General features: G+C 49.4%; 1 protein-coding gene across 8 annotated transcripts in view; it reads right to left on the minus strand.

Moving 5' to 3' along the window:
* Positions 1 to 4,059: 4,059 nt before the first annotated feature.
* Positions 4,060 to 25,454, minus strand: part of CPEB1 (cytoplasmic polyadenylation element binding protein 1) — a 107,908-nt gene continuing 86,513 nt past the window's right edge. For 7 of the 8 annotated variants that reach the window (XM_070358353.1, XM_070358351.1, XM_070358354.1 and 4 more), the window contains 9 exons: positions 16,179 to 16,405; positions 14,612 to 14,864; positions 12,309 to 12,422; positions 11,888 to 11,992; positions 10,980 to 11,116; positions 7,750 to 7,948; positions 6,444 to 6,538; positions 5,810 to 5,890; positions 4,060 to 4,456 (listed from right to left, as the gene is read on the minus strand). In XM_070358353.1, the coding sequence (XP_070214454.1) occupies positions 4,346 to 4,456; positions 5,810 to 5,890; positions 6,444 to 6,538; positions 7,750 to 7,948; positions 10,980 to 11,116; positions 11,888 to 11,992; positions 12,309 to 12,422; positions 14,612 to 14,864; positions 16,179 to 16,405 (1,322 nt within the window). In that variant the 3' untranslated portion in view covers positions 4,060 to 4,345. The remainder of the gene's footprint in view (positions 4,457 to 5,809; positions 5,891 to 6,443; positions 6,539 to 7,749; positions 7,949 to 10,979; positions 11,117 to 11,887; positions 11,993 to 12,308; positions 12,423 to 14,611; positions 14,865 to 16,178; positions 16,406 to 25,454) is intronic. The other variant, XM_005887138.2, reaches the window with a different exon arrangement.

Genomic DNA, 25,454 nt, shown 5'->3' on the forward strand with positions numbered 1-25,454 from the left:
ACTGAGAAAATGAACTCTACAGAGACTGGATCGCCCAAGGGCTTGGAGGAGAGGTGCATCTCTTCCACACATGCCAGGGGCGGTGTTTGTGTGTTGGGGCGGGGCGGGGTGGGGTGGGGTGGACAGCGGCAGCCCGTGGAAGTACGGAAAAGTGAGAAGGTAGGGGATGGCCTCGCACACCAGGTCCCCACCAAGGTCAGAGACACAAGTACAACTAGGAAATGATTATCTCATTTCCGAATCTTTGCTCAAATGTCACCTCATCAAAGGGACTTTTCCTCCAATTTATATATTAAGTAGCACTGTTATCCTTTTATAACTTTTCTCTTAGCACTTCAGTTCAGTTGCTCAGTCGTGTCCGACTTTTTGTGACCCCATGAACCACAGCATGCCAGGCCTCCCTGTCCATCACCAACTGCTGGAGTCTACCCAAACCCATGTCCATTGAGTTGATGATGCCATCCAACCATCTCATCCTGTCATCCCCTTCTCCTGCCCTCAATCTTTTCCAGCATCAGGGTCCTTTCAAGTGAGTCAGCTCTTCACATCAGGTGGCCAAAGTACTGGAGTTTCAGCTTCAACATCAGTCCTTCCAATGAACACCCAGGACTGACCTCTTTTAGGATAGACTGGTTGGATCTCCTTGAAGTCCCAGGGACTCTCAAGAGTCTTCTCCAACACCACAGTTCAAAAGCATCAATTCTTCCAATTCTTCAGTGCTCAGCTTTCCCTATAGTCCAACTCTCACATCCATACATGACTACTGGAAAAACCATAGCCTTGACTAGATGGACCTTTGTTGACAAAGTAATGTCCATATGCTGCCTAGGTTGGTCATAACTTTCCTTCCAAAGAGTAAGCATCTTTTAATTTCATGGCTGCAATCACCATCTGCAGTGATTTTGGAGCCCTAAACAATAAAGTCAGTCACTGTTTCCCCATCTATTTGCCATGAAATGATGGGACTGGATGCCATCTTAGTTTTCTCAATGTTGAGCTTTAAGCCAACTTTTGCACTCTCCTCTTTCATCAAGAGGCTCTTTAGTTCTTCACTTTCAGCCGTAAGGGTGGTGTCATCTGCATATCTGAGGTTATTGATATTTCTCCCGGCAATCTTGATTCCAGCTTGTGCTTCCCCCAGCCCAGCATTTATGATGTACTCTGCATGTAAGTTAAATAAGCAGGGTGACAATATACAGCCTTGACATACTCCTTTTCCTATTTGGAACCAGTCTGTTGTTCTATGTCCAGTTCTAACTGTTGCTTCCTGACCTGCATACAGGTTTCTCAAGAGGCAGGTCAGGTAGTCTGGTATTCCCATCTCCTTCAGAATTTTTCACAGTTTATTGTGATCCACACAGTCAAAGGCTTTGGCATAGTCAATAAAGTAGAAATAGATGTTTTTCTGAAACTCTCTTGCTTTTTCGATGATCCAGCACTGCTATCCTTTTAATGTTGCTCTAGCATTTCTTAGCATGTGTCAGTGACTTGTCTCAGCTAAGCTAGGGATGAATTCTGTTGTCAGCAGTGTTTTGCGTTGAACAGCGCCTAGCACAAAGTTCGTTCTCAAATATTTACCGGCAGGGCCCAGTTCACCTGCAGTGCCTCCAACTGAGGCGCCTTCTCCAACCACCACTGCTGTCTTCAGGCTGTTCCTGTCTTACCCATCCTCAAACGTAGTCCTTCTGAAGCCAACAGCACTGGCTCCTTGCTACGCTGGCACCCCCAACAGCCTCAGGAGTACTGCTCCTTCTCTCCATCTCTGCTGAAGTGGGTTCCAGGCCCTCACCTGACTTAAGGAAGGGCTGGGCTGCCCAGGTTGGATGAGGTTAGGGGCACCAGGCTGTGTGCCTCATCCCTCAATTCCTGGACAGTCCAGTCAGTCCCTCTAAACTGAGAATGGAAGGCTGAAGGAGAAGCAGCTCGTGCCCTGAAATAAAAGCAGCATGTGGACCAGAATGAGACAAACGGGGAAAAGAGATGACTCTGAACAGGACAGGACACCAAAAGGGCGTGTCAGAGCCCCTGCCCCGAGAGAGCTGCAGGAGTTTACCAGCAAACTTCAAATTAGGCTGCAGCCAGCTGCACCTTGGCTGACCAGACTCCCCACCCACGACAACAGTGAGTTCTTGCATCTCTTCACGGAAGGGATGCTTCAGCACACAGAGCTCCCTCCACTAATGATTAAAATGGAATCTTCCAGAAATTGCTCCAGCAGCCAGGCCCAGGCACAACCTACCTGAAAAAATCATCAGTAGACCAGGATTAAATAAATCCTGGAAGCCTGTGAGGTAAGAGTCCAAGTGATAGTCCCGAATAGCAAAAATTTACTCCCGTTCAGTAAAGAACTGGGTCAGCACAGATGACTCCAATAGACAGGAAGCCTCCCAAGAAGAAGAAAGCTCTGAGGCGTAGAGGAGGAGCTGAGAACAAGTGGCCTGTGCCGACTCCCAAGGAGCTAGCCTCTGGTCCCTCCAAGGCCGGTCTAGGATGATGAGAAGAGGAGCCCCCTGCCTGCTGCCTGCTAAGTCACTCGGCTCTTAGTCTTCACAACCCCATGGACTATAGCCTGACAGGCTCCCCTGTTCCTGGGATTTTCCAGGCAAGAATGCTGGAGTGGGTCACCATGCCTTCTTCCAGGGGATCTTCCCGATCCAGGGATCAAACCCACGTTCTCTTCTGCCTCCTGCATTAGAACCTCAGGCGGGTTCTTTACCACTACCGCCACCTGGAAAGCCCAAGAGGAGCCCGAGAAAGTTTATTTGTGTGGCCTTTTTACATACCTGGACCAGAGGTACCCACTTACCAGAAAGGTACCTTCAAGGTGCACGAAGTGAACCAGAATGACTTAAAGGGGCAGGTCCCCACATGGCCCCTCCATTAACCTGGGCAGGAATCCTGTCCATTACAGAAGATGCAAGGAAATGTGCGTCTTTACTCTGAAATCCTAAGTGTCTCACTGTTCCCATTCCCCCACCTCAGACACAGAGACAGAACCGGAACTCTGCTGCAACGTGTTTATTATGTGCCAAAAAAACTACACCACAGCTTACTCCACACACCTGTAGGAGAGTGCAGTCTTGCCTGCATATACTACAATGAGGTAGAGACTTCACACACAGCTTCACGAAACCCACAGAGTAGCTGGGATATGCAACAATGCAACGTCAGCTCAGCAGGAGGGAGGAGGGGCATTATGACACTGGTTCTTTGGCACACAGCTTCCCAAAGAGGGGCAAGTCGTTTTTTTTTTTTTTTTTTTAAAAAAAAGAAAGGAAAGAAGAAAGAAAAAGTCAAGTTTTCAAATTCCAGTAGCATTTCAGTCGACCGCAACTGTTGCTTCATACGCTTCTCAAACGAAGGAAATCAGGGTAGGGTACTTGTCCCCTCTGAGAGAAAGGGCTCCTGTGAGCCTTCATCTGCCCCCACCAGAAAGCAGCCCTTTTTTTTAGCTCAGTTACAAAAGAAAAAAGTCCTGTGACTTTGTGATTAAAAACTTCTATCAACCCTCCCCCCCCACATAAGTGCAACTTAAGAAGGTGCAATAAACCATTTTAAAACTATATACAGCAGCCGCTCAAACATCATTCATCCAGTCCAGTTTCAAATCCAAAAAAAATTTTTTTCTTGGTTGCAAATGCCTTGATTTGCAACTGTGAGAAACAGTGACCAGCAGTCCCCCAGACACAAATTTGCTATAATGTTAAAAGCTGCCAGGAAAGAAAAAAAATCTCTTGTTCCAAACGACTTAAAAACTGTTTTAAGGAGTGTAAAAAGGAACCGGTAAAAACCCTCGAGCGTAAAATATGAAATATGATTTTGGTTTAAATGAAGAGCAAAGTCTCCTTGTTGTTTACAGTAAAAAACACCAGCTGAACACTCAGTTTATGCCGTTCAGGTGGGGGTTAAATAAATGGAAAGGCACTGTATGGCAACTGCAAGAATGAAACCAATGAGACCTGCACATCATCACCATCAGTATTGCAAGGAATGTAAAAAAGCGCTTTTAATAAATAAACCTAGATGTAGGCGTCGTGTCAATACCTTCTGGACACGTAGTTCTTTTTTTTTTTTTTTTTGCTTTTCATCGGCAAAATGAGGAACTAAAATCTGGGAAAACTACAGAGTCGCTTGGAGGGCGAGCCAGAGGGTCCTTGCCCTGGCACACCCTCTGAAAACAAAACCCGACAAAACTCATTGTGCATTAATTAGTGCAGAAACAAAGACAGATTCAGCAAGTGCAAAGGTGACTACGATTTCCCTTGTCCTCGGGAAGCCAGCTCCCTGGTCGCCGGTGGCAGGTGGGCCGCAGCAGAGGCGGCCGGCCCTGGGTGCACAGGCCCCTCTAGCTGGAGTCGCGGTTCTTCTGGTTCCGCATCAGGGGGCTGTGGTGACGCAGGCCCTCCATGCTGTGCCGCCAGTGCCAGCAGCTCCGGCAGAAGTACTTGAAGCACACCTGCGAGGGGAGAGAGGAGAGGAGCCAGGCCTGCGTCAGACCAGCCAGGGGGGCGGCTGCGTGCGCTGTCTGCTCTGACCAGGAGGGCGTGGGCATTCCTGATGGCCTCTGCGGGGTCACAAGAGCTGGCCCCAGTGACTCCTCTTGTCCCCAACACGGGTACCTGGAATTAACTGCGCACGCTGGGCTCCTGGTGTATAGCGGCCATGCCAGCTCCCCTCCTCGGTTCTGAGCACCCAGCTGCTCTTCCAGTCCCTGCCCATCCTACCTCCTGTGGAGCACTTGTGTCACATGGCCACATACATCACGGGAGAGCGTTCAAAGACAGTGACTCCAGGCCCTAAGGCCAGGCAGCATGGCTTCAGCGTCACACTCAGTGAGGAGAGGTGACTGTGCATGTAGATCAACACCTCAGCCCCAGCCCCTCACTCCTGCTGGCTGTGTAACCTCAGGCAGGCCACTAACTTCCAGATATCTGAAAATGGGGACCATCTGTGAAACACACTGACACACACAAGCCTGTGAGAAGAGGCTGATCAGACCCACACGTGATCTCAAGCTCTCCCCAGCAACCCACACTTACTTCACATCCTCCTCTTGCAGCCTCAGTTTAACTACCATCTACTCAGACTCCAAACCTGAGCGACAGCACCACTGCAAAACTAACTCCAAGTGCACACACAGTGCTGCGTCTGCCCAGGTCCCTGACTTCTCCTGTCACCAGCAGCACAGGCACCACTTGGAGACTGGTCACAAACGCGAGACTCAGGCCATGCTCCAAACCTGCTGAATCAGACTGTGCACTGACACAGATCCTCAAGTGATGAGCACAGACACACCACAGAGGACGAGATGCTCCGTCCAACACATCCAGATCTGTGCTCCACCCAGAAGCATGCGACAAAGCTGCCGTGCTGCTTTCTGCCTGCTTCTGACAACTGGGTACAAACCAGGTAGCAGCACCGAAACAGCCCAGAGATTCAGAAGTCAACAGAGACGGATTCCTTGCCTAAGAAGAATCAACCTAAAGGGCTTAGAGCTACAACAGCAGGACCTGCCTGGCTCACAGGTAGTGCTGACCACACCTGCCCGGGTCTCTGTCATCCTCAAAACCACCCATGAGCAGCAGTGCCCCACTGCACAGCACCCCCAGGACAGGGAGGCCACAGCACCAAGACTCAGCTCCACGGGCTTTCCCGCAGTTCAGGGTCAAGCATCACTGCTGCTTCTGCTGTGCTCTAGGAAAACCAGGAGGAGCCTGAGACCTCCGAGTTCCACGTGATGAACGTGAGGTGACAACGTTTAACTGAGAGCAAGGGTTCTGTAAACTTCTCAAGTGCCCAGGGGACTCACCTGATCCCGACAGAAGAATGGGCCAGGCTGGGAGCTGCAGATATGACACACAGAGTCTTCCAGGTAAGGGTCGATCTGAACCTGCAGACAAAGGCAGAGCAGGATCACTAAGGGGCTGCTTCTCACGGGGAGCCCAGAGGGGCCATAAGAGAAGGGTGGGTATGGGTCATCTATATGAACACAAGGTGGTTCCTATTTTAAGGGGCCCAGAAAGAACTAGGGCAGAGGACCCAGAGATCCTCGAGAGAGACAAGATCACTGCAGCAGCTTCCAGGCTGGCTGTGCACAGCATGGCAACCCCACACGTTACTGCCTGGCCTTCTCGGCAAACCTGACCCGCAACGCACTCACTCAGCAAAAAGCAAGCACTCGGAGGATGCAGGTTAGGATGGAAGTCAGCTTAGCTCGCTGTGCTGGTCAAGGACCACAGTGAGGGAAGGTGACCCCATGCTGAGGCTCCCATCCCCTCTCATCAACCAAGACCAGGCCCACCTTCAACCCTGACCCTCGGGTGCATCAGTGGAAGCCTGGCTCATAGCCAGCATGGCACAGCTCTCGTCTTGGGCCGGCCCTGAGTGGTGGCTGCCCAGACCTCTCAGATGGCCCAGAGGAGGGTACAGACCAGCCCACTCACCTTCTTGGTGAACTTGGTGGTCTTGATCTCCACAAAAGCAGCACTGACTGCTTTCAGGTAACTGCGCTGGTTGTTGAAAGTCACACGACCAGAGCCTACGGAAGACGGGAAACTCACCCTCGAGCCCGTCTCCCAAAGGCCACGTGTCAACACTCAGGAAAGCCTGCTCCTAGATCAGCACGGCGCTGCCCAACAGAAACATAAACGCGGGCTACTCGTGTGACTTTACCGATTCCCAGTAGCCACCTCTAAGGAATGTAGTGGAATGAATGAAAAGAATGCAGGAGAATTAATTTCAGTAATATTTTTTCTTTAACCCAACATATCATCATTTCAACAGGTGGCACTAGCATGTTTCAAGCCCTCGGAGTCACGTTCAGCTGGTGGCACCTGTCAGACTGCAACTGCAGACCACGGTGGCACAGCCCCTCAGGAGTGGCCCCTCGGGGGAGGAAAGAGACTCCTTTGTGTGGGCAAACCCACAGGCGTGGTTATTCCAGGTCAGAGCAGAAAGCCAGACACAGGCAGAGCACAGCTGAAGGCAGGCCAGGCAGGGGAGTCAGAAGCAGCACCCCCTGCCCAGCACCACCTCTACCCTATGGGCTCTGAGGTCCCCACCCTCAGTGTGCAGTTCCGCTGCGATGAGCACACAACACTCCTTCCTGCCCAGACACGCTGTGGGTGGGCAGACGGTGCATGAGGGCAGGGGGAGCATGTTGATCAGGAAGGCCAGGTTCTGTTCCACCTCCAAGCCCCAGCACTGAGACGATTCTGTCACCACTGGGAACCTGACCTTTCTCAGTGGTCAGGCCCCCAGACTCCCCTCCGCTAGGACAGCATGAGCTGTGACCACACTCTACTGCCTGGGTCACCCTGAGTCCTGCCTCAGCCTGGCTTGGTCTCTGACCCTGGACAAGACCACTTTTCAAGGCCTCTTAATAGAGGAAACCAGGCAAGTTCAGGAAAGCCCCAGCCTTTTAATAAAGTATTACCTGTTGTCTGTCTTAGAATGGTTTGGCTGTGAATGCTGACCTTCAAACCAGTGTTCCTGTTTTGTTTTCACCTCCTATCACCTCCTATAGGGCTCCTATCAACTTTCTTCCCCTTCAAGGGAGGTGGGGGGAGAGGAGTGGGTATAGAGAGGTCAGTACTGGTGGCATACCTAGAAAAAGATGCTAGATTGCTGGTATATGCTGATGAGCAGGCCTAGGTCAGGCCTCGCCTCCACTCCCATAGGAGAGTGTCACAATCTTGGTCTACACCCTGGGGGCCGCCCAGCTGTCCCACACAGAAGTGGGACACTCACCAATGGGATACTTGTGCTTATCTGTGTCAATCCCAGCATACACTACACCACCAAATAGGTCGTTGAGAATGGCGGCCAGGGCCTCGGCGTTGAGCATCCCGTGCAGCGCACCCACGAACACCGTCCTGCTGGGGTCAAGCCTCTGGGAGGGACTCTGCACAAAGTTGCTGTCGGCCAGGACCCAGGGGATCACCTGCACCTGAAAGCACCCACAGGTGTGTCAGTCCCGGCGGGGAGCCACGGTGGGGCTCCCGCAGCAGGAGGCGTGCGCCGCAGACGAGGCTCAGCCCCACACCGTCCCAGGCACCCTCAACCCCAGCACAGCGAGACCTGAATCTCACTGAGGCCGTGAGTCCAAAGTGGTGCAAAGACAACAAATGGTCGAACAGTAGCCACTCATTCTGAAGAGAAAGAACTGTCCCGAACCATCACACCCAGGATCCTGGTTCTCTGTCACAACCTTCAACAGTGGGGTTCCAACAAAGGACCGTGGTCACTGATGAACACACAGCATGGTCCAGAGTCCCTGGACAGGAAGGGCTCGCAGAGGAACGACAGGACAGGAGCTTGAAGGACAGAGGGTGGGGACCCTTAAGGTATCTGTGAGGAACGCTTACTGGTCCAACATGTGTATCAGAGGGCTTGGACAGGAGCAGTGGGATAGCCGGAGAGACGCAGGGTCACAGTCATATACAGGAGGTCACTGTGGTTCAGCAGAGCAGAAAGACACCAGGGCAGGAGCAGACTGTGCCCTCTGCCTCCAAACCCCTTGAGCCTAGAACAGAATCTGGCTGGCAAAGCAGGCAGGAGGCTCCAGAGGGTTGACAGATGATCAGTAAGTGTTCTTGGAAGATTAATCTGTGAAGTTTTTTTTTTTTTTAAAAAAAAAAGGTCTCAAAGTAGAAGAGATTTGAGGCAGAAAACCAGCAAGGAGGCAAAACAGTAGTACAGAGGACAGGTGATGAAGACCGGGAGAAGGCTGGGGAAGCTGGGCACAGAACAGGCCACGACCAAGAATATTCTTCTAGAGGAAAATCTGCAGAATGCAGACCACCTGGGCATTGTGGGGAAAGAGAAGAATCAGGACTGATGGGTTGCAGACCGAGGTAACCATGGGGAGCCGATTTCACTGAAGATGCAAAAGCCCATCTTGTTTTTTCCATTCCCATGGGAAAGTATAGCATCCCGGGTTGCCACCAAGCTTTCCAAAGTGAAAAGTGAAAGTGAAGTCGCTCAGTCGTGTCCGACTCTTTGCGACCCCACGGACTGTAGCTCACCAGGCTCCTCCACCCATGGGATTTTCCAGGCAAGAATACTGGAGTGGGTTGCTATTTCCTTCTCCAGGAGATCTTCCCAATCCAGAGATTGAACCCAGGTCTCCTGCATTGCAGGCAGATACTTTACTGACTGAGTCACCAGGGAAGTCTCTTCCTTAAACGTCAGAGTACATGATCACAGGACATCCTGAAGAAAGGCCCCGCAGGATGGTGGGGCTCAAGTTGGACCTGAACCTACAGAGAGGTGAGTCTCGGTCGAAGGTAAGAGGAGGGCCACAAAAGTGAGTAGTTTGTCTGACTGGGAAAGAAAAGGGGGCATCAAATACCTACTACTATGGAGAGGAGATACAGGAAGGAAGACGGTCAGAGAGGGATGAGAACCAGGGCAGCCTACAGTCCATGCACCCAAGAGAGACACTACAGCACTGCCAGGTGATGAGATGGGACCAGGACGCAGGAAGGCGTCTGCAGGGGCACTGGAGAGGGGGAGGGTCTGTGGTAGCCTCTCACTGCGAAGGCAGTGATAGCTGTGTGAGCTCCATGCAGCAAGGACGGACAGAAAGTAGGGAAGCTGTGGGTCACTGTGGGCAGCCAGAGGACAAAATGCGTACCAACACCAAGAAACATCTGTAAAACCAAGAGTCAGCTCTGTAAGGTAGATCTCTTATTTTAAGCCAATGTGACCATCTCAATGAAGCAGGCATCTTCCCCCTTACCCTACAGATTTCAACAGACTTCACTCTCTAGAGCAGCTTTAGGTTCACAACAAAACTGAGCTGAAAGTGTGGAGTTCCTGTATACCCACTGCCTCCACAGCCTCTCTGACTCTCAGTGCTCCGCACCGGAGTGGTACATTTGTTCCAATCATGGAGCCTACACTGACATCACTGTCCGAACTCCATGGTTTACATCAGGGTTCACACTTGGTGTCTGTTTTTCCACTGTAACTCTATGGGGTTTTTGGCAACCGTATAATGGCATGTTGGACACGACTGGGCGACTGAACAACAACAATCTACCACTTTAATGTCATAAGACAGCAACTTTACCATCCTCACCGTCCTCAAAATCTTCTATGCTTTGCTTGTTTATCCTCCAACCCTGTAAGCCCTGGCAACTGCAGACCTTTTTACTAATATAGGCATTTCAATCTTCCATTTTATAAAGGAGGAAATGAAGTTTGAGAGATATTGACTATCTAGTCCAATATCACAAAACACACTCTAGAATCAAATTTTTAAAAGTTTTAACACCGATTCCTGAGTTCAGAACTTTGACAAGTGGTTCTCCAACACCACCCATTAGCACCACCTGGGGAATTTGGTTAAGGTGCAGATTCTCAAGCTCCAACCAAACTGACAGAGATCCTGAGGCAGGGTTCAAGAACACGCAGTGAGGCCCCAGGTAGGATGACTCCTTGCTTGAGATTCAAGATGCTAATCGCACACAAGGTTGACACAGCAGAGATGCAAAGGGAGAGAGAATCAGACGGAGAGAACCTCGTACTAAAAAAGCCCTGAATGGTAGTGCAGAAGTCACCATGGGCGGCGGGGGCGGCTACAGAGGGATTTACCCCAGGTTGGGAGGTCAGCAGGCACAGCTGGAGGGCAGGACTAGGAGGAACCAACTGTAGATGTTAAGACCAAGCAGAGTCCATCTCATTTCTAAGAGAAGAGGTTTGGGAAGGCAGTGTTGGCTAGAGTAGGAAGGAGACTGAGAGCTGGGACACAGTCTGATTTCCATGAGCAGGAGCACACACAAACCGCTCATGCCCAGAGGTGGCAGTGGCGGCTTTAATACATCAGAATGTTTGCTACACTCACCGCAGGGCAAGAAGAGCAGCCCTTTCACCTCAGTAGGAATTAGCGTCTGCACCTGCGTACCCACCTCCCCATGAAGCCCTCCTTCTCACAGCCAGGCCCCTGATCCAGCAAGGGCTCTGCGCCAGCTCACCTCCTTGCAGCGCATCCTCCGGCTGGACATCTTGAAGTAGTACTCGCTCAGGCCGTCGGGGCTCAGCGGGTCATGAGAGCAAGCCTGAAGCAAGGCCCGGACAGACTTCTCCAGTTCGAAGACCAGATACACATACCCTATTACCAAGGAAGGAGAAAGTGCATTAACATCCCTCGGGGGGGCTAGTCCTCAGCAGGGGATTTATGGCAGGGTGTTGTTGCTGGTTTTTTTTCCCCCCAAGAAAGATGGCATATGGGTAAGACACATTTGTGTCCTACTTCCAACGGGGGGAAGGGTGGGTGTGGCAGGACAGAGGGTCCCGTCATCACCACACAGCTCCTCACAGCACAGCACAAAGTATGCTCACATTGGCAAGCCTGGCTTTCCTGGGCGAAGGAGCGACATGGGGTCTGTGGCGTGGGGGCGAAGGTACTTCTTTAAAAGCCTAGTTTGATCACTGGTTCATCAGTGAAGATGGGGCAGCGTGAAAATAGCACCTGCTCCTTTCTACAGGGAGGGAATCTCATTTCAGACCAGTGAGGACTCAGACACTTGGTCCTCATTCCTGCTAACTCCAGAGGGATCTCAGAATCAGGTCAGGCGACAACGTCACTGGGCAGGAAAGACAAACACCTCGCTTTGAGAGGACAGGAACTACTGGGGTTCAGGTTGGAGGGAGGTGTGCATGGGCTTTTCCAGGCAGCCCCCACTGCAGTGTGAGTCTGGATGGACAGGTGGAACGTTAGCTCAGAAGGAACACAGGGGCGTGCTGGGTGAGGAGAAGTGCCAAGAGCTCTGTGCTCTGGAACGCCCGAACCACATTACCAGCATGCATGTGCCATCCCAGCGTCCCTCAGTGCAATCAGGTACTGGGGAGGGAGAAAAAGCTCCTACCATGTCTGCATTACCTTTCGGCATATTACCTTTGGGAGGACACCGGGGGTGCTTGCCATCCTTACCAGGCCACTCCACACTCAAAGAGCCGAAAACACGGAAGGTGTTAACCAATCCAGCTGCAAAGGGATGGAAACAATGGCAGACACTTGGGCACCTTTCTCCCCAGGACGGCACAAGCACAGGGCCATCACTGTCGCTCGCCCTCCTGGACAGGCAGCTCTGAACTGGCCCTAGGTCTCCGGTGACACGTGTGGGCACCAGACGCAGCAGCACTGCAGGCTCTGTGAAGGCTCCTTTCCCCTCACAGCTGTTCCTGTCATACCCTGAGCCCGGGCAGAGGCTCAGGGCCTGGCCTGGCCTCAAGGCCAAGTCTCATCCTCTGGAAACACAGGGCCACCTTCAACACCTGAAGCAGAAGGACTCAGAGCTCACCTTCCGTAATGTCCCAGGGGACACCTCCTAGGAACACCTTGCAAGAGTAGATGGGGTTCTTGTAGTTCCGGGGAGGGAGCTGACCACTCCATGTGCAGGTGGCTTCATTCACAGCTTTGGCAGAAGACAAAGAGAAACTGGAGTCAGAGAAGCCACAAAGGCACTGCCCTTCTCTGTGGTGAACCTGCTCGGGAAGGAGACAGGCCACAGTTCCCTAGCCTGGCTGCTGGGAGAACATTCATGACTACTCTGAAAGGCAGGAAACCGGACACCTCTCCAAACCTGTCAGCCCAGTATGGTAACCCTGATTCACCAGTTCTGTTTCTCTACTAAAACTGGGAGGAATGGCAAACCACATGTGCAGGGTGAAAACGATCACAACCTGAGCAATTGTCAAACATAAAACTGATACACTAACCAGAAGACAGTTTTATCTAGTCACTGCTTACAATACCAATTAATTTGAATTTAGAATTATAGGCATACCTCGGAGGCATTGCAGGGTTTTGTGCCAAATCACCACAATAAAATGAACATTGCAATAAAGCTGATCATACAAACTTTCTGGTTTCCCAGTGAATATAAAAGTTGTATTTATACTATATTATCATCTATTAAGTGTATGACCACATCATGTCTCAAAAAAACATTTTATTGGCTAAAAAATGCTAACCACCATCTGACAACACACGTCACTATAAACCTTCAATTTGTTAGGGGAAAAAAAAGCAATCTCAATAGATTGGAAGTTTGGGATTGACATGTACACACTGCTCTATTTAAAATAGATAACCAGTAAGGACCTACTGTATAGCACAGGGAACTCTGCTCAATATTCTGTAATAACCTAAATGGGAAAAGAACCTGAAAAAGAACGGACACATACACCTCTCTAACTGAATCACATCGCATACACTTGAAACTAACGCAGCAGTGTTAACCAACTGTACTCCAAAAAAAATTTTTTTTTAATTCAGTATTTGTAAAGTGTAATAAAGTGAAGTTCAATAAAACGGTATGCCTGTACTTGAAAGCAAACTGGACAATTTTTCATACAACATCCTAAATGCTTCCTGGTCCAAATGGACCTTCTCTGCAAATGTTCAAATAAGGAACATCATTCCGTTCTCCTGTCTGCTCCATGAAGTCATCACTCACAGAAGTCAGGACACTGACAGTAAGAACCCCACCAGCAAGACAAGAATGTGGTCACAACTGCTCCAAGTCAGAACTATTCCGCACCATCTCTAGACATATCTTTGCGGTACTGAAGGAGATACTGGGCCTTCTTGATCCCAGCACTGTAAGATAAGAGATTTTCTCCCAATCCCGCAGCTTCCTGTTTATACCAAACAGAACCCTGTCCAAACCTCTTATAAAGTTTCTCTGACACAGTTAAGAAACCCTTGTTGCTGTATAGAGTTGAAACTATCTTCTGTTTGGCCTGCTCTAAACTTTCTAGAGTCCCTGCTCTTCTTGGTGACTGACCAGTTCAGCATCCTATTGGAACAGTCTTCAATCCTGTTCCCACTCAGTCTATGCCCTTGCAGATCGGAGACTGACCTCAGCGTGGACCAACTAGTCCTTGCCTGTTTTACTCTCCTCCTCCACAACTGGACTGCACAGCCAGTGAAATGAACCATCATTTTCATTCAGGACAATGACATGGAAGGCCACTCTCTGAAAGGCGCAGGTCCAATGTGTTGCTACAGCAGGAAATTTAGGCACCATCAGCAATATTTGGTGAACAAAAACAGAAGTAGATATAATGGCCTCACCCAAAAGCATGGTAAAGTTACTTCATAGGGGAGCAACGGCAACAGACATCCGTTACCTTGGAGGTGGACAAATGGACAACCCACACATCCCTTGGCTACCAGTCAGAAAGTCTTGGGGAAGGAGGCTCCAGTGTGGGTTGTGCCTGACACGTCTCTGAATGAGGAGGGGTGGGAGGGAGGCAGACAAAATTCTAGGCATCACTGCCAGGGTTTCTCTTGAAGCATCCACCCAGGAAAAGACTCACAATCAACAGCAGTGCATGATCTCCATGGAAGAGAACAAGTCAGAGATGGATCCAAACGCTAAGGGGCATGACCCTGTGGTTCTAGGTCATCACGTTCCCTCTCTGCTCCGATTCAAAGGCGTTCCCGAGTTTGTCCCCATTAGCACTTACTCCTCAGAACAGACCATTCTGTGCACATGCAGAGACTCCACCATGCAATCAAGTCCTCTTCCGGACAGGTCACTTGTCTGCCCTGAGAACGAGGGCTCGGGCCCCACTGCAGGTGCATGCCCACACTTACCTGCAGCTTGCCTGTGTAGTCTGGCCTCTCTCTCTATGCTGAAAGGGTCTTTGGGAGCTTCGAGAAGGTCCCAGGACGGCCACACAGAAGCTCCTGGCCATCTCTTTGATGCACTGGTTGGGGAGGGAGTGACTGCAGCCAGAGCAGCTTGCTCTTGGTCCATCCGGGACCCAACCCCCATCTTTAAAGGGTCTCTGGGGCCACCCCCCGTCAGAGACAGGAAGGGCAGGGGAGGGGAAATTCGGAGGCTTGACTAGGGAAGGAAAAAGGAAGACAGAGGTTTTTAAATGACAGGTGTTATAAAAGTAATAATTACACTATAGAAATTATGAAAAATACCATTTAGTATTTGATACATTTTCTTTTAGACTTTCTATACATTTTTAAGAACAGCTGCTCTTACATCATAATTTAAATAAATTTTTTTCTCCCCAATTCAGTTTTTTCCTTCCTACTGCCAATCTTCATAACCATTTTTAGTTAATTTATGATATTCTTTTTAGGGAACAAGTTACACTTCACTGACCTATTCCACGTACTGCTAAACATTTAGATACTTTCCAAGTTTCCAGGATTATAAATAAAAACTTTAAGGTGTAGTTTCTTCTTATTTTGTGTCTTCTCTGGTCACATTCCTAGACGTAAGATGTCAAAATGCTTTCTATGAGGGTTCTGTGTTCTGTCAAAAGCGTGTGAGGACACAAGTTTCACTACACGCTTTTGTCAAGGCTTTAAAATTCTACTAATTTAAGTGGGTAAAAATATACCACATTATCAAGATAGAAACTGAATGATTACTCAATAAAGTATCTCCTTAAGTTGAAATACTGCCTCTATTTCCTCTTCTGTGAGTTGTCTGTCCATATCCCTTCATCAATCAACTTTTGGGGCAGGGATCTGAGAAAATTCTTTAAACAAAAATCTCAAAGTATCAATATTAAAGCTGGTTACCAGGCAGATTCCTAAGACTGAGCCCCATCTAAAGCAACGAACAGAATTAGGAGCATCTCATCTAATTCCACTTTGTGAAGTGAAGTCAAAGTCACTCAGTCATGTCCGACTCTTTGTGACCCCATGGACTATACAGTCCATGGAATTCTCCAGACCTGAATACTGGAGTGCGTAGCCTTTCCCTTCTCTAGGGGATCTTCCCAACCCAGGGATCGAACCCAGGTCTCCCACATTGTGGGTGGATTCTTTACCAGCTGAGCCACAAGGGAAGCCCAATCTTTATAGGGGAATAAACTGCAGCCAGAGAATCAAAGGGACCTGCTCATGGTCACCATTTAGGGTCACCCCTAGGGAACAAGTTACACTTCAGAATCCCACCAGGACTCCCCTATTTACTCTCGAAACTGTTTCCTAACAGCTCTTGGAGTGACTGGTGAAGAGGCTTCAGCTCAGGTTCCAAGTGCGCTGCTCACTGGGAGCAGTGGGGACACAGGGCACCCTTTGTTCTGCCGACGTTCAGAAGTCCTAGAGCCTCCCATCGCCCCACCTCGCAGCCTGCAACCCACCTGCTCAAGCTCACCTGCCCTCCCCATCGACCCCCCAGTAAGCTACATACGATCAAATCTGAGAGATGATCTGATCCCGAGCTGAAGCCACTGGTGTCCGAGTCAGAAGGGCTGCTAGAGCGAGAGTCCAGGATGGGCCGGGTGTCCAGGCGTGGTCCTCTGATGGAAGGTGCTGGAAATTTGTCCACCAAGTCAGATCCAAGCGGGTCCAGAGGCAGGAAGCTCAAGGGGGGCTTTCCCAAAACATTGCCCAGTGGGTTATGGAGCATGCTCAGTACTAGGAAGAGGAGGGAAAAGAATCTCATGACCTCTTAGTTTTCTTCCCAGACAAGCGCTTTCCCTTTACACCCAGAGCAAGACACACCAAGGCAGGACCACCAAAAGCCTGAGAGAACCACAGTGACAAGTGTAACGAGCAGATGTACACCCAGGGTATCTAATGAGAGGCAGGAATAGGATGGCTTTCTGAAGACCCAGGTCCCTGGGACAGTAGCATTTGGGACATTCTGTGCCACTGGGGGGCCCTTGTGACAGCCGCTACCAATGTCTGAATACACATGCCCATGTCATCACAGGAGACACCGTCAGCACAGTTAGGAAGCCCAAACCATACTCCTTCCTTGCTGCCTGCCAACACGTCTATCAGAAGAATGCACCGCGTGCCCTTTCTAACACTACGTAGCTAAGACACAGAATTCCATGCCATGCCCCAGAAGTCCGGCAGAGCATAAGCATCCATCTCATCCGAGAGGCTACTGTGTGCAGAATTCCAGCCCATGCAGATTCTCCTAGACAACCCTGGACTTCAAACATTTAGGACGGAAGCAGTGACGTTGTGGTCGAGCTGCTCTGGCTGACAGCAATCCTGGCTGAGCCTGATACCACCTTCATACACCTGCCTGCTCTGGGAAGCTCCGAGTCTCCGTTTTCTCATGGCATCTTGGGTGGAATACCAACTGCTTCATAACATGGTCAGGAGGGGTCGGTAATTAAAATAGCAGATGGAAAGCGCTCAGCACAGCAGAGCCCAGTGCACAATATTTAAATATTAAACATCAAAAAAAGAGTGAATCCAAGGCCAGGAGAGATAAGGGAGGTAAAGAGGACAGCAGAAGACAGCAGCACTTTCCCACACTTGGCCCTGGGGAAAAAGGAATCCAAAGCAAAGCAGAACACCCTTTTATCCACTGAGAGGGGGTAGGGGGGTGGGAGAGGTACGGTGGCACTGAGGTTAGAAAGAAGCCTCGTTACTCTGATGTTTTTATTTTCATCTGAAGAAAGGGGAAAACACTCCCCTCAAAAAGGCTATGAAGTGAAACCAAAATAACGTGTTTACGTGTGAAACTGTTCAATACACAGTGGCTGTGAGTGGCTCCACCTCACAGTTAGTCACTAGTAACTGAGAGACACAGGTCACCTGAGCTGGTTTCCTCTCGGGGTACAAGTCAGTCTGAGTGTCTGGCTGGGGCTGTGGTGGGTTCTCAGGAGGCACAAATAAACCTCTCCAAGCATGAAATCAAAGTGAAAGCATGCTTCCAGGGTACACCATTCACCACGGAGCATTTGTACAGGATCAGATCAACCCGCTCCCCCCTCAGCCAACCATGCGTCCCTCTCAGATCAAGACAGGTAGTGTATCCTTAACTTGATCCACAGACAGAGAGGATCAAGAGAAGGCAGTGTATCCTTAACTCTTTCTTTTTTTTTAAATGCAGGGAACGGTCTCGGATGCATTTATTTATTTTATTGTATTTATCCTTAATTTTTAAAGAAACTGTCCTACCATTCTCCAAAGCAGACATACCAGTTCACCTTCCCACCAGCACGGGGGAAAATCAGTCCCTCCACATGCTGGCCAACAATCAGGAGGGCTGGAAGCCAGTCTAATGTGTGTGTGTGTTGGGGAGTTTATTACTTAAAGACTTCATTTTTTAAGGAAACATTCTTTTAACTAGTTTCCTGAGCACAAGCACTTAACTGCATACTGAAACCAAATGTCTCTCACGCTTGAATTCTGACACCCATCAGAAATTATCTCTGTCAAGTTTCTCAAATATGCCTGACAAAGCCCTGTCTCAATGACACACGAAGTCCAGACCCCTGGAACCCATGCTGAGAGGGTAGCGGGGTGGGCGGTGTGAAGATTTATTCCAGGCTCCTCCTGGGAGCTGCAAGATGTGGCAAAAAACAAACAAACAAAAAGCACTGTGAAAACTGACAGTTCTCTGAGAATACAGATCACGTGTGTTGGTCTTCAAAGTGGTACCATTGCCCTGAGGGGCCTCATCTTTCTTCACATTTTACAGAAACAAGTTTATGGTGGTGAATGAAGAGGTAACAATCAAATCTTAGAGAGCTTTGAAAGCCAGGTTAGGGCGTTTAGACTTTCTCCTGAGGGAGGGTGGAGACGCGTGGCAGCTCCTGTGGAGACAAGCCAAGGGGGCTGACCAGGGACCATGGGAAGACGGGGCCGGCAGCCAGCACCTGGCTGAGGCTGAAGGTCTAGTCAGACATGGGCGGCTCGCACAGGCAGTGGCAGGAGCCTGCGGAGACACGGGGCTGTGGGGTCTTTCCAAAGAGAATGTGGAGGAGGAAACGTGTCCATCGGTGGGCTGATGGACCAGCCACAGAGGATGGAAGATACGGCCACGTGTCACAGGTGAACGACACTGGACGCAAATGGAGAAGCAGCAGCAGCCACGTGCTGTCAGCTACCAGAGGAGTGAGGGGCAGACAGGAGAGACAGGGTCAGGGGACCGAGAAAACTGAGTCCCAAGGGTGGTGCCGCCAGCCCGTGTGATCACCGGTGGCTGAGGTGGGGTGTGTGGAGGCTACACTGCTGGATGGCATCCTTAAACGGACACACAGGGACAAGCAGGCCTGGGGTTAAAATGTAACATAGACACTGAACTCCTCAGAAGGTAAAGGACTGGGGAACTGGGAAGAAGAACAGAAAGAATGACTGTGAGGGAGACGAGGCTTGGGGCAGAAGCCTCCACCCAAGAAAACATCACCCTGAAGGGAAAAACCATCCATCCACCCACCAGGGACAAACAAGATACAGGGCAGTTTGTTGATCCCAGAAAAGGGTGGCACCGCAGAGCGCTCCAAGAGTTGTCGAGGGAAAAACGGCATGAAGCAGGATGCAGAAAAATCCTTAAGGAGATGTCAGGCCCAAATGACTTGTGTCTGGGGGCACCGAGGATGACAAATGTGGACTACGGTGACCGTCTTCACCTAACGTTTTAAAAAGGTGTGTTTGAAAGCAATGTCCGTGCCAGTGTAGACCACATTTCTCATTCATGTTAATCTGTGTTCATGACTGTTATTCATGCATCTAATAATCACAAACCCATCCACCTCAACTAGCTTACAAATATTTTTGACATGCTCACAAAGATATTTGAGGCTTTATCAAATTCCTATGTCAAAGCTAGAGATTATGTCTGTAACACTCCAATTGGATAATAAGCCTGTCTAAGAAGAAAATGGCATGACCACCGATGATGGCCACTAATGAACTCCACTTTCTTAAGGGCTCAGAGTTCATGGTCAAATCATCTGCTCGACAATCTGGACCAGGTTCAAGGAAGCTCCAACCACTAACAGCAGCTTCCACTCACTGTACATCTAGGATATTCCAGATACCGAGTCAGAACCACTTTAGATAAATACTCTTACGCTGAATCCTAAGAACTGGGTATTATTACCCATCTTAACAAAAGGAAACCAAGGCTCAAAGGTCAAGTGTTTATAGTGAGTCTGTCAGGTAGTGAGTGACAGAGTGGGACCCAGTCCTTTCTGATTCTTTGCTTTATCCTCTGCAACACACCATTCACTACTTTTTTTTTTTTTTTAATACTCCGGACTTTACATCTTCTGGTCTTGACATTTCTCTTTTGTTCAAATTCCTTTAAGACCATCAACTACAGATAAGCTATCTCTGGATTCCAGAGGTCAGTACCTTGGGATCTAAATCATCCAAGTCTTAAAATTTCTCTAGGACCTTGCTGCTGTAGGAACTCATTAAAAATGTATCCTGGCCCCCACTCCAGACCTATGGAATCAGAACCTGCATTTTAACATGATCCCCAGGAGATTTGTGTACACATTAAAGTCTGAGAAGCGCTAATCTAGAAAAATCCGAGGCTTGCTACTTCAAGCTTCTAATAAGTTCCCCTTTACCACACCCCTAAACCTTTCCTAAGTAAGTCTTTGCTTGACTTAAAAAAACTTTGGGTTATTCAAATACAGCTTTTACAGCACAACAGCGACTGACACCCAGGAGGAAAAAAGAAACCAAGGTGGCTACACACGACACGACCCAGGGAGCTTGATCTCTCAGACACCCCCTTAGCCTGCAACCCACGTTACGGGGGAGATGAAAGAGGGAGAGAGGTCTAACCAGGAACAAACGAAGAATTTTAAAGAGATTGGCATGGATTGTGATAACAGTTTCAGGAAATTTGACAGCCAGGAACAAGCTGAACATTGTGAAAAACATTCAAGACGAGAACTCTGTAAGCTCACACCCTCATACGGAGCAAATACAAAGAGAGCCTGGGCCTAATGCTTCAGGCAGACAACTGCTAAGAGACAAGGAAGAGAAAAATGCTGTGTGGACACCACTGGGTCACCGGGCAAGACTGCAATGTGAACAGTGAGAGCATGAGTTTCATCAGAGTACACTTATCAATTTTAAGTTGACTGACGTTCATAACTTTTGTTGTATGTCAATGTATTTTAGAACATCTCTAGTCCTCATGGTACAGAAAGAAATTATATAAAGAGATATATAAAGAGAGAGAATTGCAAATGATAAAGCAAATGAGGTAAATGTCAACAACAGGAGAATCTGAATAAAATACTTTTGTATAATTTTTATACTTGTGACTTTCTGTAAATTTAAAATTTCCAAACAAAATTTTTTAATGACAGAAAGGAAAACTAATCAATTCTCATTTGACTTTCTTCATCTTTTTCAAGGCAACTGATCTGACCAGAAAAGGGAAACCAAGCACCACTAACTGGGACTAGAATCCCAAGGGGGAAAAATGGCAACTGAACCTTTGGAGCCTCTGCCTATAAGAGAAATCTTCTTTTGAACTAGCTTTTTAAAGGGTCAAAAACACTTGTATAAATATTTGCAGGCACACATGGGTACAGAGTTCTGCCTTCTCTACCAAGCACACCAAAGGCCCATCTTTACCATTCATTCCAGTAGTAATTAGTCAACATCTGGCAGAAAGCAGGTGATCAATGCTTGCTGAACAGCAATGCAAGAAAGGCAGTACTGTATCCCCAGGAGCAGTGTGCTCACTGAGGCTATGCCCTTTCCTATCAAGGTTACTCAATTTAAGGACACAGTGCTGCCTTAGATACAATTCAGAATTAGAGGAAAAAACCTTACTTAGTTCATCCTGACCCTGCCCATCACCAAAACAGTGGTTGAGAGAAGAATAGTTACTTGACATATCAAATTTGTGACAATATTCCTTCCACTAGTTTCAAATACTTTCTCCAAAGAGAATTAAAGACATACAGATACAGGTTGAAGAGGGTCACTCTCCCCGGGATCCTCACAGCCTCTGAAAAAAAACACTTCTACACTGAGAAACAAGAATCACGGAAGAGCCCCCACTGAACATTACACCAGCCACACAGGCAAACAGGGGAGGGGGCAGTGCCATCGGACAAACATGTAAGATCAGCGTGTACCAGAATTAACACACCCAGTCCCATCAGCACCTCCTCACATCAGTTTCCTGCAAATACTCAACTGGAAGGGGCCAAGAAGAGAGGAGTTTCACTAGAAGATATGAGGAAGACAAGAAAACCTATTATCAAGAGGCAAGGATTTTCCAGGGGGTTTGATATTTCCTTCCACCCACAGAAGGAGACAAGTTTCTGACGCTCTATGGTGGCCTGACTGTTGTCTTTAGCCCAATCTCACAAAGGACCTGGCCAGACAGTTCTCTGAGCATCTACAGATCAAAGGAGGAGAGCAGCAGAGACACTGGGCTTCTCGGGGAGGTGGCACCTCACCTCGGCCCATGAGACCACATCTCTCCTCTACAAGGATGCTCAGTGAGCAGCGCTGGTTCCCACCAGCCAGGAATCGAGATGGAAGGAGCCAGCCTGTCTTCCTAACTTTAAGTATAAAGTGTACCCACTGGAAAGGCACACTCTCTTCAAGCCATACAACCTAAAATCTAGTGGACGTGACAGGTCCCTTATGCTATAGGCCAGTGACTGATCTCAACCTCCACTCCCCATCACAGGGCAGAGCGCTTCATCAAGGTCAAATGTTGAATGTTAACCTAGATGGATTAAGGGTCGTGTAGGGAGTGCCCTATAGGCACCTTGTAGTGACTCTGACTTCTTTGCTCTGACCAAGGCCAAGGCCCTGATCTCTTTGCTCTGTTCCTATCCTGACCTCTACAACTCAGGGAACACAAAGTCTTGAGGTTTACCAGGTGTCCCCAGCCCTGGTGGCCAAGCGGATGGTGGATCCTCATTTTGCAAATGTGACTAAGGAGAACCATGTGCTCTGCTGGAGCCCCCCGCACACGGGCAGGAGTCCGCAGCAGCTACGGACGGCTCTCAGTGAAGTCGCAGGGAGGAGAGGGCCTGGCAGGGGGCTCCAGCTCATTAGCACTGCCTCAGAGGGTACAGGAGACCAAAGCAGCAGCAGTGTCTTTAGACTGATTGTTAACTTTCTCCACTTTCACCCTTCTGCGCCTGCTCCTGTGGGTTTTACAGCTGAGTCACGGCTAGTTTTCGGAAGCCTTCCCTGAGAGCACAAAAGCACCAGAGTCTGACTGCAGCGGCAGCCAGGCATCAGGGGTCCACACTGTCAGACACCGAGCCTGAGCTCAGCTCGGAAGAGCCCATCACAGCTGTGTGCCACCTGTCTGATGGGAGAAGTCCTGAGAGACACCCAGACCAGGAGCCATTATGTCTAGCCTGAGATGATGATGATGTTATTTAGTCGTTTAGTCCTGTCTGACTCTTTGTGACCCCATGGACTATACCCTGCCAGGCTCCTCTGTCCATGGGATTTCCCAGGCAAGAATACTAGAGTGGGTTGCCATTTCCTCCTCCAGGGGATCTTCCCGACCCAGGAATGCAACCCTTGTCTCCTGCATTGGCAGGAAGATTCTTTCTTTCACCAACCCACCTGGGAAGATTCCCTAGTCTGAGACACAAGGCCGCATACCTGGAACCTTCTTCCCTATACCAACCCTTGGTTCTAGGCTGCCTGCTCAAAATCTACTTGAATGCACAGGAGGAAGGCGGAGAGAGCAGCATGCATTGCAGACATAACAGAAAGCTAACAGAATGCTCTTTTCCTGTGACTCTAAGCCTGCAACTCCACATCACACCCCAGCTCAGGCAGTGCTCTTGTGAGTCTGAACTCCTTCCACCAATTCTGGATCCCACAGGTTCAAGGTGGTACCCAACACAGCCTTTCTCCCCAGTCTGAGTCACTGGACAAGTTTCATCCCCTGAAGAAATGGCCTGCTCGAGCCCCAGGGAAGGATAGCAGTACCTGGCCCCTGCACCCAAGCTCCTCAAGTCCCCTCCGCAGGGAGGTGTCCTGTTGTCACAGTGCTGCTCGGGGCCCCTCCACTCTGCACTGAAAGTTACTCCTCAGTAAACTACCTGACTCCACAGCAGAATTCATTGCCCGGAGTATGACAGAAACCTTCTGTAAGGGCACCATCATGCCCTAAAAGCTATGGGGGCTCAGAGATACCGATCGTTTGGAACCATCTGTCCGTCAGGATGATGATCAACACAAGTAGGAGGCAGAAGAGAGACCTTGTCTGAACTCTGCAGTTCAAACTTAGAGAATTAACTCAGCACTTATCATTCATTCAATAAATACCTGCTGAAACACCAGGACCAGGCACTGTGCTACATACTGGGAACAGAGCGGTGAAGAACTGGACAGCCAAGGTAGACGTGAGGAGAACTTGGCTGGGCCCAGAAGGCCATGTTCCACAGGGAAGAACCCAACCCTGTTTTGAATGTTGCCTCAGAAACGTTATTTGAAAGCAGAGCAGCAGCAGGAACAAATTGCTGAAGATGCCGCTCTCACCCCAGGCTCAATTGGCCTGCAGACAGCAGGGAGCCTGCAAGTTCTCCAGCAAAGGGAACATGCTATTCACTAGTGAGCAGCCGGGACAGAAACCAAGGAGGGTGAACAGGTTAACCTCAAGGACTTCTAAGGAAAGTGGGCGGGAACAGGACATGTCCTTTGGCACCCTCAGACTGAGCATCTGGTCAGCCCACTGGGCTTCTGCACAAGGCATTCGTTAGGAGCCCTTATTTCCAGGTCCCCTGAAGTAGGTTCTCAGTCACCCCACTTCCTGCTGAGTAATGCTGCGTGCAAAAGAGTCACTGGGGGAAGGCAGGGAGACAAACACATCAGGTGCACAGCTGACGGGCTGAGACACAGGGTGAAGAGGGAGTCAGAACCATCTGCCTCGTGCCCTGGCCCTGGGGACCTCTGCAAAGGAGACCTCATGGCCAAGCAGCCCTGGAGTTGTACACACAGACAACCCACTGTGAGTGTTCTTGCTCAAGAGTTTGGGCTCTGCCCACAGGAGCCAGGTGGGAGAGAAAGCCCAGGAGGCTTGGGGTCAAAGAAACCCAGGTTCAAATTCTGGTAGCTGTGTCGCTCTTGGCATTCCACAAGCTCTGTGAGCGTTTCTTCCTCATCTTTCAGATGGGGACAATAATAGTATGCACTTTACAGGACTGTGAAAGCATTCAAGCCATGTGACACACTTCACATAGGAAACAGTCGCTAAATGGTGATTAGTCACTCTCTCCCCATCCCAGGACATTAAGGATCAGGGCCTTAACAGCCCTCCTGTTCCATTACAGGACTTAAGACACTGCAAGTAGGACATGTCACTGGGGTCACTTGTAACGTTCATCTTGCCCTCATGGGCAGGAAGGCTTCCTTCCCAGCCTGAGTTGAGGCCTCAAGGGTAGGCACAGTCTGGAAGGGCGGTGCCTCAAAGAGCACCACACCCCAACCAATGCTGGCCTTGCAGGCACAATGCTCAAAAACAGATTCCACCCCAGGGTCTTCCTGCAGGTCCCCCAGGCCAATGAAACCCACAAGGCAGAAGGACTCCAGCCCCTGGAGACAGGTCTCCATGGGAGAATCCAATGAAATGTTGCCTCAATGCTAAAAAATTCCTTAGGGGAGAAAATGGAGCCCCTGGGCAGAGCAGCTGTATGCTGTATGCGGTATACAGTCCCATCTATTTCCCCTCAATAGTCAAAGGCATTTTTAAGGGAAACAATTT

This window comes from Bos mutus, chromosome 21 (assembly GCF_027580195.1).
Source record: "Bos mutus isolate GX-2022 chromosome 21, NWIPB_WYAK_1.1, whole genome shotgun sequence".
In the NCBI taxonomy this organism is placed as follows: Eukaryota; Metazoa; Chordata; class Mammalia; order Artiodactyla; family Bovidae; genus Bos; species Bos mutus.